This window comes from Macrobrachium rosenbergii, chromosome 56, assembly GCF_040412425.1.
Source record: "Macrobrachium rosenbergii isolate ZJJX-2024 chromosome 56, ASM4041242v1, whole genome shotgun sequence".
Lineage (NCBI taxonomy): Eukaryota > Metazoa > Arthropoda > Malacostraca > Decapoda > Palaemonidae > Macrobrachium > Macrobrachium rosenbergii.
Window position 1 is genome coordinate 1,610,332 of NC_089796.1, and position 13,565 is coordinate 1,623,896.

The following is a 13,565-nucleotide window of genomic DNA, read 5'->3' on the forward strand; positions in this document are numbered from 1 at the left end:
AAGCTGTACATTTTTTCTTTTGTTTAATTTTCACGAAAAATGATTTTACATTTGATAAAACAGGGAGTTTCGACCTTATTGTTCGTCTGGAAGTTTTAATTTTATAAAAAAAAAGATATCTTTAAGCACAAAATAATAGGGAAAAGCCAGTTTTTTGTCGAGAGACAGAGAGAGAGAGAGGGAGAGAGAGAGAGAGAGAGAGAGAGAGAGAGAGAGAGAGAGAGAGAGAGAGAGAGAGAGAGAGAATGACAATACACAACAGTCACGACATTTTTTTTAATGTTACAAATATATTACAAATGCGCCCAGTAATTACAAACCGAAAGGCATTTATGGAAAAGAAAATCATAAAACCGATTTTGTTTTTCCAAGTATTTCATAATAACACATTTCTATAATTTTTTATTCAGTTTTCAAAACCAATATCATACGGATTTCTTATATCAAATACCAAATTATGCTAACAGACTTTAGTTATAGAATTTTTCACGTCGAAATTGAAACAAGTAATAAAATTTTGAATTAAAAATATGAAATACTTATTATTGAGTAATTAACATTCATTCATTTTCTTTACCTACCCTCTCTTTCATAATTCTTTAGTTCAATATTAAGTTGCATACAAAGTGCTTGAAGTAACTATCATTCAAAGAAATAAATATAGGAACAGATTATATGGAAAAGTTATGCATAAAAATGCACAAAAACATATTATACACATTCTGATATTTCGGTTTTTATTACTACACACAATGTAATGAAGAATTATTTTTTAATATCAGTCACGTCAGGTTAAAGAGAATTTGAAACGAAAACTTTACCGTATCACAAAATACAAAATCACAATTATGCTTAAGAAAATTACAAAAATGGGCTCTAGCTATGCTGTAATAACAGATATTACAGATTTAGCACTCTCTTTTAAATTTTATAACCATGACGAAATAGTTGTTAAATATCTAAATATATAAAATACACTTCCTTTTTCCATATCAAGGTAAGGAAAATCAGATAATATTCAAATTGAAATTATTTATTGCCAAAAAAATAAATTACAGTTTGACTGCATTACCAGAATACAGCATCGATTGTATTGTACACCACATCGGAAGCCATGAGTTCACTAAGTTATGTGATTTCCCTAAAACTTCTCATTTCTCTTCTTCTTCGTCAGAAGTGAAGGATCCCTGGTTACCGTCGGCAGCGACTCCGTCGTGGCTGACGGGGACGGCGTTGGACTCGACGATTCTGTAGCCGTCTTCGTCAGCCACGTACTTGACGTAGAATTCCTCTCCTTCAGGAGACGTCCAGCTGGGAAAGTAAAATAAAGTTTAGTGAGTTTTGCTGTTTTTTTTCCTTGAATTCAATTCTGTTTACTTTGTTTATTAGTAATTCATGGTAATAAAAGTTCTACTTTCATTAAGTTTTAAGAGGTTTCTACCTTGTTAAGCACAGAACACTGAAATCACACCTAGGCATTCTGAAAATGAGATTTTATGAAGCTGATGACAGAAGGATATTAAATCCAGTTCGTATACTGAATATTCCAGCTTTAACGGAAGGGTATTAAAGTACAGGCCTGCTTAATACACTCACGCACATAGGCCTGTTTTTATAATAACAGATGTATTTGAATATACAGATATGCAGTTACAGAAAGTCTGTATAAATGTACATGGATGCAAAGTGTACTGAATCATTACAGCATAATGACATTGTAAATCTTATGATCCAACAGCCGCTGAAACAGTATTTATCAATGTAATATTTTCCTAATGGGATTTGTTTTTGCAAACCAGAAACAAAAGGTTGCAATAAATAATTCAAGGAAACTTTGATAGAAAAGATGGTTTTGGTAATGGAGACTAGACTGTGAGATTAACTAGCGCTCGTCATGTCATTATTATGATGATGGATGGTTTAACCTGTCACCAGACGAATCCATAATAATATTTATAACTTATCTGATAAAAAAAACTCAAAAAAAGGCTTTTGAAACAGAAAACAAAAATGTTGAAGATTCTGGAAACCTTTTCTATAGGGGATACCTGTCCAGTATTCGTACTAAAGGTAGCTTTCACCTGTCCTTAATTAAGACCTTCTTACCTGTAAGTTCCTTCCACCTCATCCCCAGCATCCCCCTCCTGCTCATGCTCATGGTCCTCCCCTTCGAAATCCAGGATGGTGTCCGGGCGAGCTAGGGCCAGGCCCAGAAGGCACAACATAACGATCTGGAAAGTAAATATGCACAATAAATAAACAATAAATACACAATAATTGCACTATAAGAATGTATATTGGTAGGATGTTTCCTGGTCTAATATTAAATAGATTTATATTGTTTAGAGTCCAGGTGACTATCGAGACTGGCATAATTAACAATTTATATATATATATATATCTGATAATACATTCAGAAAAAAATATATTAATACTCGTATTTAAAGCAATGAAATAATCATAATTTTGACGTGAAAAAAAATGTCTTTTGATAAATAAATCACTAAGTTTGAATCAGAAAAGTCCTATATTAAATGCAATACATTCATAAATATATTCTGTCAAATAAACCACTGAGGTTAAATTAGAAATGTTGAACATCAAATACAACACAGTCATGTAAAGCTAAAAATATTTTGACCTAGAGAAATCTAATATAAAACGCAGTACAATCAAATGAACACTAGAAATATATTCTAGCCTCTGCCAACCAGAATAAAGAGCTCTTAAGGAAATATATCGAGAAATATATTCCTGACTTACAGTGAACTTCATGGCGGCAGATCTCGTCTTCTTCGGAGCAATTGACGAAGTACGGTGGGTCACTCGCCCATATATACCCGTGTCTTGACTCCGCCCTAGTTTTGCCTCTCTCTCTCTCTCTCTCTCTCTCTCTCTCTCTCTCTCTCTCTCTCTCTCTCTCTCTCTCTCCATCCTTGCCAGAGACGGACCTTATTAACTTGAGAGAGAGAGAGAGAGAGAGAGAGAGAGAGAGAGAAGTGGCTATTTGGTCAATTCAGGGTCATGAACTGGTTTAAAAAATCAATGGCCATTTAGAACTAGAGAGAGAGAGAGAGAGAGAGAGAGAGAGAGAGAGAGAGAAGTTGTAGTATGTGATCGTGCTTTTATCCTCATCGTATCTATTATTATTATTATTATTATTATTATTATTATTAATTAACTAAAATTTTTTATCGCTTACCTGATGGCCTTACTGGGTAAATTTATTTTTTGGAAAGTAATGACCTATCTTTTATTATTATTTTAATGGTCAGCTAACAAACTCTGCCTTGGCCACAGTAATTATAAAGCTGGCAAACCAGTTTACAGATAGTTATGCATATTAGAATAGAGCATTAGACTTGGGAATGACTTTTGTCGTTTTATTCGGTTGAAACTGTGAACAATAGTTTAACACACAGACAAACACACACACACATACACACATATATATATATATATATATATATATATCTTTCGTAAAGCATAGGCTTCAGGATACAACCACACTTTAGTAAAACACGTCGGCAACTTATCTCGCACGCATCGCAAACATGTTGAACACAAGTCAACGACTTATTAATTGTTTCAAGAAGCGCTTATACGATGATCAAGCATTTTCCAAAGATTCGTCCCCCATTTAAATTCGTCGACTTGTTGTCAACCTGTTTGCGCCATGAATGCGACAAGTTGCTTGTGATAAGTTGTCGACTAGTGTTTAGAATATGTTTAGGATATGTTTTACTGTCGTGCAAAGACACCCTCAGGCTTCGTCCCTCTTTGAGAAAGATATCGTCCAATAACCCATATTTTGATTGAAAAACAAATAACTTCATACCTCTCTAGTTTGACCTGAATGTACCAGCATAATCTTCGGTATAATCTGGCATCCCCAATGAACCAGATAATGGCGCAATCACTTAATTGCTCAGATAATGTTGTTTCTGAGAGATATATCATGATTTCTTAGCAATTACGTTTTTTATAATTTAAGGTAACTGATCGAGCTTACAATTCAGTGATATATCATTTACAAAAGTTGAAACATTTTGGTAATAATCCATCTTATGTTGTTTGATGAAATATCACTTTTACCAACATAAGCAACTGTCGGACCACTAGATTTAGTGGAACAGGATCCTAATTCTTGATCCTGAAATGGAAATCAGTTTAACAGACTTTTAATTTTAACATTTCTCTCTCATCGCTTGATCTCGCCCTCAGATAAACGATAAGAAAGTTATAGATTTTTAAAAACAAGGAAAATGTACAGAGAAATGAGAAATGAAATTATTAATAGCTTCGCCTCATTGAAGAAGCGTAGCAGATTTATTTCCGATGTTAAGAATAATATCAGGCTGTCACTGAACATTTAATATTTCAAGCAATCAAATAATCATAACAGTTCTGACGTGAAAAAATCCTTTTGATGAATAAACCAAGCTTCCATTATGACTATGAAGTTGCAGAAGCTAAGTGAAAAGGCTTCTTTTATACTTTTTTAAAAAATCTGATTCTTCAGCTACAGGATGAGTGTGACAATGGCTACTCTTACTTTAATCTGAAGCCAGCCCCATCAAGGAAACGGCTTGTTTCTTATATTTTCTTGGTATTTATGCTTACGGCTTCCGCAAATTGTTGCTTTGACAGGTATTCCCTTTGGAAAGTATCTTGGTAATGAATATATAATCTTTATGAAGTAGGCTTCAAACATAACAAAATATTCTTACCTCCATAATAACAAGAATAGTAATAAAGATAATCTCTACAATTTGTTCTTTACTCGGTACAAAAACTTACAAACCCTTTTGAATTGAATATAGAATTTAGGCCAAAGGCCAAGCACTGGGACCTATGAGGTCATTCAGCGCTGAAATGGAAACTGACAGTAAAAGGTTTGAAAGGTGTAACAGGAGGAAAACCTCAAAGCAGTTGCACTAAGAATCAATTGTTAGGAGAGGGTGGAAAGTAAGATGGAAGAAAGAGAATATGAAAGGAGGTACAGTAAGAGGAACGAAAGGGGTACCTTAAGTAACGGAGGTGAAGTAAAAAGCTAAAAAGTTGGTGCTGTTAGGGGCCGAAAGGGAGCCTACAGTCCACCATGTGAGGCGCACTGACAGCACCAACACCCTATGTGGTCCGACAGTTGCTTATGCTAGTAATGGTCCGCTGGTATAGTGGTTAGTGTTGTGGAATGCCACTCAAACGTCGCGGGTTCGCGTCTCCCCCAGGGCGATGAAAAAATCACTGGCTCTGTATCATGATCAGTTACTGTTGCAGTGTGGGGTCTGCAATGGGAGGTTGAAACCAACATTCTTTGGAAGCTTGAATTTCAAGTCAATGGACCCTTTGGTGTGCTTGCTCCACGTGAATAGGTTTCATCTACTGAAATAATAATAATAATAATAATAATAATAATAATAAAAATAATAATAATAATAATATTGCATCAAGTAACATATGATGGATTATTACCAAACTTTTAACTTTTGCAAATGAAATATCACTGAACTGTAAGCTCGATCACTTATCTTAAAAAAAATAAAAAAAAACGTAATTACAAAGAAATCGCGGAATTCACTCAGAAACAAGATTATCTGAGCAATTAAATGATTACGCCATTTTCTGGTTCAATGGAGATGCCAGATTGTAACGAAGATTATGCTGGTACATTAGGGTCAGACTGGAGATGTATGAAGCTATTTGTTTTTCAATCAAAATATGGGTTATTGGGCGGTATGTTGCTTCAAGTAAGACATGAGTTTATATTTTAGAGGGTATACTATAAATATATATATACATAAATATGCATATATATATATATTATATATAATATATATATATATATATATATATATATATATATATATATATATATATATATACATATATATATATTATATATATATATATATATATATATATATATATATATATATATATATATATATATATATATAATATATATATATATACTCGTATACATATATATATATATATATATATATATATATATATATATATATATATATATATATATATATATATATATATATATATATATATATATATATATATAGAGAGAGAGAGAGAGAGAGAGAGAGAGAGAGAGAGAGAGAGAGAGAGAACTGCAACAATAATGCCTTCATAATGAAGTTTATTTATGGCAATCAGAACATGTGGTCAGAAAAATTAAGGGAAAGGTGACGCCTGAGAGTTCTCGTGTGAGAGAGAGAGAGAGAGAGAGAGAGAGAGAGAGAGAGAGAGAGAGAGAGAGAGAGAGAGAGAGAGCCATAAACTGGCTTTAAAAGGTTGTAAAGAATGTTGAAATATAAAACATATAATGAAAATAACACCAATGTTTTATGAACAAATGGAAAGGGTACAAAAAAAACTTCTGGTTTGCCATGGTATAATGAAAAAGTATGAGTTATTAAAAACAAAATAGTTTTGTAACTGAATTTCCGTGGAAAATAGATTTTAATGCATAGCATCAATTTGTTTTTTTGTACCCATACGCAATATTCCCCAAGCTTTTTTTTTTTTTTTTTTACTTTTTATTGAAAGGATTAAACTTACATTATTTACAATTACAACATGTACAATAAGGTTACAGTATACATCAACACAGTATACATAGGCATTTCTTTACATAAGCATAAACTGACAATTTACACATCTTGCTTTAGTTACTGGCTATTCAAAATCAGTGATTATTAATGCTCTAAAACAGTAATCATAACTTACTGTTAGTTCTGTTATCGTTCTGTTCTGTGCTAAGGCATTGCGTCTCATCACATCAGGTTATACCATCAACTTGTAATGCTTCTTCGTATTATATCAGAATAAGGAATCTTTGACCATCACTTTTTGTTTTAGATAATGGAAATTAAAATAGGGCTTTGAATATGGTACAGTGTACACACACACATATATATATATATATATATATATATATATATATATATATATATATATATATATATGTGTGTGTGTGTGTGTGTGTGTGTGTGTGTATGTGTGTGTGTGTGTGTATACTCGTATATATATATGTAAATATATGTATATATATATATATATATATATATATATATATATATATATATATATATATATATATATATATATATATATATATATATATATATATATATATATATAGCTTAATGTGCATATTTTGAAAAATATTTAAAAACGGAATGACAATTTCCATTCGACACAAACGAGTTTCTTTGTTTGTGTCTGTGACTTCTCGTTCACAAAAAAAAAAAAAAAAATGACGCAAAACAAAGGCACAAAAACCAACTTATTTCATGCAAATAAGGTTTTATTGATCACATAATTAACAATAAATATGTCGACATGATTTCGAATAGTATACATCGTCAAGATTTGTATTTACAAAGAACCACAAACGATTGCTGTCGCTTCTCTGAAGGTCGCTATTTTTCTGCTTCTTCGTCAGAAGTGAAGGATCCCTGGTTACCGTCGGCAGCGACTCCGTCGTGGCTGACGGGGACGGCGTTGGACTCGACGATTCTGTAGCCGTCTTCGTCAGCCACGTACTTGACGTAGAATTCCTCTCCTTCGGGAGACGTCCAGCTGGGGAGGGTACACAGAAAGGTTAGTGAATTTTGCTATTTTCTTTTTTCTTTGGTCAATACTCTGCCCTAAAATGGAAGACTGCAGTTTCTGCAAAAATACAAAACTGAGAAAAATGGTAGATACAACAGTTTTCCCTTGCCTTACTACTGATTTTGCAGATACTGCAAATGGGACCGCCAAAATACTAGTGAAATGCATTGAAGAATCATTCTGAAACTGCAGTAACTTGTGTATTTTGTGTTTCAAGAGCTCAATCGGTGGCATATCTCAATTTCGAAAATTTTGCAGATACTGCACTGTGTTCTTTCGTGTATCACTAATCCACGGCAATAAATGTCTAACATTCATTAAATTTTGAGAGATTTTTACCACGTTTCATGCACATTTAGGAAAACCTTGGCAATTACAAAATTCATTTTAGAAATTTAACAAAATTCGATTGGTTCCCACATAAGCCTTAATTTTACATTTAACTCCAAAGAGCATACTACAAATTTGTCTAATCTGAGGCGAAGATTAAATCCACGAAAAGGATAGAAAGTAAACCTTACCACTTTAACTAATGTCACAATCTCTGTCTGAAATATTTCATAACTATTTTCTAGTTGAATCCCAAGTGAATATTACGAAAAATCTGTTCATTAACCAATTGCATATTGTATCTCTAGTGGGAATTAAGAAAAAAAATATTTAATTTGCATAAATAAGCGAAGGGTGCCAGTAATCTATCTTTATAAATGAAAAGTCATCTCCAGTGGTTACTGAATTATTCCAAAGGATTATTAAATCCTTTAATGGAGATACTAGCCATCTAATCAAAGGGGACTGGGCCAAAATCCAAGAGACAGTGGTTCCTGCCGAAATTAACGTGTGGGCCAACTATGTAAAAGAAGACAATTTTAACAAAGCCTTATGAAACAAAAATACGTTAGTTATAAATTTTAACATCCAGATGGCAAAGGAATTATGATAAATAAATTTAACTTTCCCTTTTTGGTATCGTAAAAAAAAAATCCCAAATCTCACTTTTTTTTTTTTTTTTTTTTTTTTTTTTAGATTTTAAGAAGGAACCATAAAGGATCGAGTCTCAAGGCCGAAGGAATTGGCAAACCGTCTGGTTCTCCTGTTACCTGTAGGTTCCTTCTACTTCGTCTCCTGCATCACCCTCCTGCTCGTGCTCATGGTCGTCGCCCTCGAAGTCCAGGATCGTGTCTGGTCTGGCGATGGCCAGACCCAGGAGGCAGAGCAGGAAGATCTGGAATTGAAGAAGGAAGATTCTGTCAGTTCTGGAGTTTCAAATCCGACTACAGTTCGATTCTGTTATTTTCAAGCACAGAAATATTTAATTTTGGTAAACAAATAATTATGGTAAATAGATAATTACAGTAAATGGAGAATTGTGGTACATAAATAATCATGGTAAATAATCATGGTAATTAACGTGATGGGCTTGAATGCTTGATGGAATTTCGAAGGTAATTGGCCAGTGAATTACATGATATGTGAATTACTTGATTGGATTATATTAACTTTGAATTTAGGAGAAAATGCGATAAATTAACAGGCTATGTGAAAGACTTGATTCTGTATCAATGGTCAATTTTGAACATTTCCACTTTCTCTCTCTCTCTTTCTTTTCTCATTCATTTTTACTCACTCACATACTCTCTCTCTCTCTCTCTCTCTCTCTCTCTCTCTCTCTCTCTCTCTCTCTCTCTCTCTCTCTCACTCTTTACTCTCTCTCTGTCTTTTATCGTTCCTTCTCTCTCTCTCTCTCCTTTTTTTCTCACTCCTTACTCTCTCTCTTTCTTTTTATCATTCCTTCTCTCTCTCTCTCTCTCTCTCTCTCTCTCTCTCTCTCTCTCTCTCTCCGTCAGTGAACACTATCCACTGACGGATTTCTTCCACGAATTACAAAACTAAACATTAAAAACAGAGTTTTCCTGATTGTTAAATAATAATAATAATAATAATAATAATAATAATAATAATAATAATAATAATAATAATAATAATAATAACAACACGGACGACTCACAGCGGCCTTCATGTTGCTTAGACGAGTCTCGTGGTACACCTGTCGCAGGTATGGTGTGCCAAGGGTCATTTATACAGCCGGCTATGACCCCGCCCCTCTGGGGGCTCCTCCCACTCCCACCTCGCTTGACCTTCTCCTTCGGGGATTGCGTGACCTCATTACCCAGTTGCCCTCCCGTATAAAATAAAGGGAAAGGTATGTTTAGGAAAGTACTGGTAAACGGGAGTAATTATTTGTAAATATGGGAGTTGCCCATTTCGACAGGGGACAGGCATTTCGAGTGGTTTCGAAATGCCTGAGATCTGCAGAGAGAGAGAGAGAGAGAGAGAGAGAGAGAGAGAGAGAGAGAGAGAGAGAGAGAGAGAGAGAGAGAGAGAGAGATGGCTTTGATGTATTCAAGATATATGCAGAGAGAGAGAGAGAGAGAGAGACAGAGAGAGAGAGAGAAATGGTTTCGACATATTCAAGACATATGAACGCACATACACACACAGAGAGAGAGAGAGAGAGAGAGAGAGAGAGAGAGAGAGAGAGAGAGAGAGAGAGAGATGCCTTCAATATATTTGAGACATATGCAGAGAGAGAGAGAGAGAGGGAGAGAGAGAGAGAGAGAGAGAGAGAGAGAGAGAGAGAGAGAGAAAGAGGTGCCTTCAATATATTCAAGATATATGCAGAGAGGGAGAGAGAGAGAGAGAGAGAGAGAGAGAGAGAAAAGAGGTGCCTTCAATATATTCAAGATATATGCAGAGAGAGAGAGAGAGAGAGAGAGAGATATGCCTTCAATATATTCAAGACATATGCACAGAGAGAAAGAGAGAGAGAGAGAGAGAGAGAGAGAGAGAGAGAGAGAGAGAGAGAGAGAGAGCACGGGAAAAATTGTGAATTAACAGACACGAAATTGTAATGGTATTCTTTTTGTAAACTCCTTGTGAAAGTTTATATTCAGAGGAACAAATCAATTAACCATAAAGATTCTTGTCTAAGGGTTAATTCACCTTTTTACTTGCATTAACTAAAAGCGAATTTCTTCAGTCTTAGTAATATCCCGAATTAAGTATCTTAAAATAAAAGCAAGTAAAAAATGCGCCGAAGTTTCTTCGGCGCAATCGAGTTTTCTGTACAGCCACCACAGCGAACAATCAAGGCCACCGAAAATAGATCTATCTTTCGGTGGTCTCGGTATAATGCTGTATGACCCGTGATCCCATGAAACTTTAACCACGGCCCGGTGGTGGTCTACCGTATATCGTTGCCAGAAGCACGAGTATGGCTAACTTTAACCTTAAATAGAGTAAAAACTACTGAGGCTAGAGGGCTGCAATTTGGTATGTTTGATGATTGGAAGGTAGATGATCAACATACCAATTTGCAGCCCTCTAGCCTCTGTAGTTTTTAAGATCTGAGGGCGGACAGAAAAAGTGCGGACAGAAAAAGGTGCGGACAGAATACAATGCGGACGGGCAGACACAGTCGGCACAATAGTTTTCTTTTACAGAAAACTAAAATTGATTAAATCCATCTCTAAATGGTCCTCTTATTTTGCGTTCCAGAGTACCAGAAATATAAAACCCGCTTATCGTTCGATATTTTTTGCGTTTAAAGAAAACAGAAAGGGAAAATGAACTGAATATATATTATTAATAATAGCATAATTACAAAGGACGTTTTCAAGAACATTTTTTTAATACAAAAAACAAACTTTCTCCAGTTCACAGTCTCAGAGTACTTTTGACATTAAAGAAGGTGTAAAAAAATCTGTATACTTTACCCCGAGTCTATTTCTTGTCAACTAACGTTGGTAAAATAAAACAAGTAAAAGATGCGCCGAAGTTTCTTGGGCGCAATCGGGTTTTCTGTACACCGTATAATCAAGGCCACCGGAAACAGATCTATCTTTCGGTAGTCTCGATATAATGCTGTATGAAACTTTATCCACGGACTGGTGATGGCATGGCCTATATCGTTTCCAGATGCACGATTATGGCTAAATTTAACCTTAAATAAAATAAAAGCTACTGAGGCTAGAGGGCTGCAATTTTATACGTTTGATGATTGGAGTTTGGGTGATCAACATACGAATTTGCAGCCCTCTAGCCTCAGTAGTTTTTAAGATCTCAGGGCGGACAGAAAATGTGCAGACAGAAAAAGTGCGGACGGACGGACAAAGCCGGCACAATAGTTTTCTTTTTAGAAAACTAAAAGTAATAGAACTTTCATTTATTGAATTTCAAGAGTTTAATCGGTATAAAGCCACTCAATTTAATGAAACAAAAAATATATATATATCTTTGATACCAAAACGTTCACAAAGTTTGTATATAATTAAATTCCTGAATTCTAGTAACTAAAACTGGGTTTGGCGGTTATGAAATGAAGACTTCTTTGCCAGTTCAATAATTAGATAATTTTATTCCACGCAGAACTTCAAAAAGTAGAGCTTAAAATGAAGAATAATTACAATGTTATTATCAAATTAATTTCAGCATATCTTTCACTTCATCAATCTGTAATTGTTGCTAAGAAGATTCATCACAAAAAAAAATTACATTTACATAACATTAATGCCAAGAAAACGCCTTTTTCTTATCTCTTGATGATGAGAATTATAATGTTAGGATTCTTCTTCTCAACCCTGATCTTTTGGGATGTTGTTCACTCCTAATGGGGGAAAATGATGAAGAAACACAATTCTGGTTATTATTATTATTATTATTATTATTATATTATTATTATTATTATTATTATTATTATTATTATTATTATGAGTATGTGGCCGTGTCATAATTTGAACACAGTTGTACTGTAGTTCAGAGAAATGATCAATCCTCGTTCATCAAAATGGTGTTTACCATTTTAAAAACTTCCCTAGTTAAGGAGGAAATTCTTGGATTTGTAATCAAACAGTTATAAATCGAAAAAAAAACAGACATCTATTTAAACTGGTAACCAGATTTATGACCCAGTGGTATTTCAAAAACTGACTTAGCAAGAGGTGAAGACTTCTGAAAAACAAGGATTTTAAAGAATTTCAAGATATTACGATTTTTCATAGGATGCAACCAAAAATAAAAATGATATACACCTGACTCTAGACAAAATTTTGTGAAATAATCACAAAAATTCAAATGCATTAAGAGCTTGTAGACTGGGATTACATTTAGTAAATGAATAATGTATTTTTTTTGTATTTTCTTATTCATTCCTCAACATTTCCTTTATATTATGACTTTAATTCAATTCCTTATCACTTCATGACTGTCAAAATCCAACAAGTCAAGAAAATTCACATATATTAAAAGATGTTTCTGTCATTACCTTAAACAAATAACTAATCTTCTTCTTCTTCTTCTTCTTCTTCTTCTTCTTCTTCTTCTTCTTCTTCTTCTTCTTCTTCTTCTTCTTCTCACATTCTATACATATTATTAAGAATGGTTTTCAAGAACACTTCTGGTGTATCTTATTCCGTACGGAGCAGATATTGATTGACCTTTCACAAGGATAAGCAAAAAGCGACAAATGTCAAGACCCCGTTTGATATTCTGAACGAGATTTGTTATATATATATATATATATATATATATATATATATATATATATATATATATATAAATATATATATATATATAGATATACATATATATAAGTATATATATATATATATATATATATATATATATATATATATATATATATATATATATATATATATATATATATATATATATATATATATATATATATATATAAACGTCTCTAACCAAAGCCTAAAAAGAGCCGTAAAAAGAGATAGGGAGAGGAATTCAAAGACTACCGCCACGTAAAAAAAAGAAAGGTTATGACGCAGAAAAAACTGGAGCGTTTCGCAATTAAAATAAACTGTCTTCTTCTGTCATTCAGACAGAGGCCTTGAGGCCTCACGATA

General features: G+C 33.6%; 2 protein-coding genes across 2 annotated transcripts; both read right to left on the reverse strand.

The window, feature by feature from the left end:
- Window positions 1-1,017: 1,017 nt before the first annotated feature.
- Window positions 1,018-2,803, reverse strand: LOC136836533 (cuticle protein CP575-like). The gene is made up of 3 exons (XM_067100960.1): window positions 2,764-2,803; window positions 2,107-2,231; window positions 1,018-1,311 (listed from the first exon to the last, which is right to left on the reverse strand). Exons 1-3 carry the CDS (start codon window positions 2,773-2,775, stop codon window positions 1,152-1,154), a joined length of 297 nt encoding a protein of 98 aa, XP_066957061.1. The 5' UTR covers window positions 2,776-2,803; the 3' UTR covers window positions 1,018-1,151.
- A 4,510-nt stretch (window positions 2,804-7,313) lies between these two features.
- Window positions 7,314-9,762, reverse strand: LOC136836753 (cuticular protein 47Eg-like). The gene is made up of 3 exons (XM_067101303.1): window positions 9,644-9,762; window positions 8,736-8,860; window positions 7,314-7,602 (listed from the first exon to the last, which is right to left on the reverse strand). The coding sequence occupies exons 1-3, from the start codon at window positions 9,710-9,712 to the stop codon at window positions 7,443-7,445; spliced, it is 354 nt and encodes a 117-aa protein (XP_066957404.1). The 5' UTR covers window positions 9,713-9,762; the 3' UTR covers window positions 7,314-7,442.
- Between the last annotated feature and the right edge of the window lie 3,803 nt (window positions 9,763-13,565).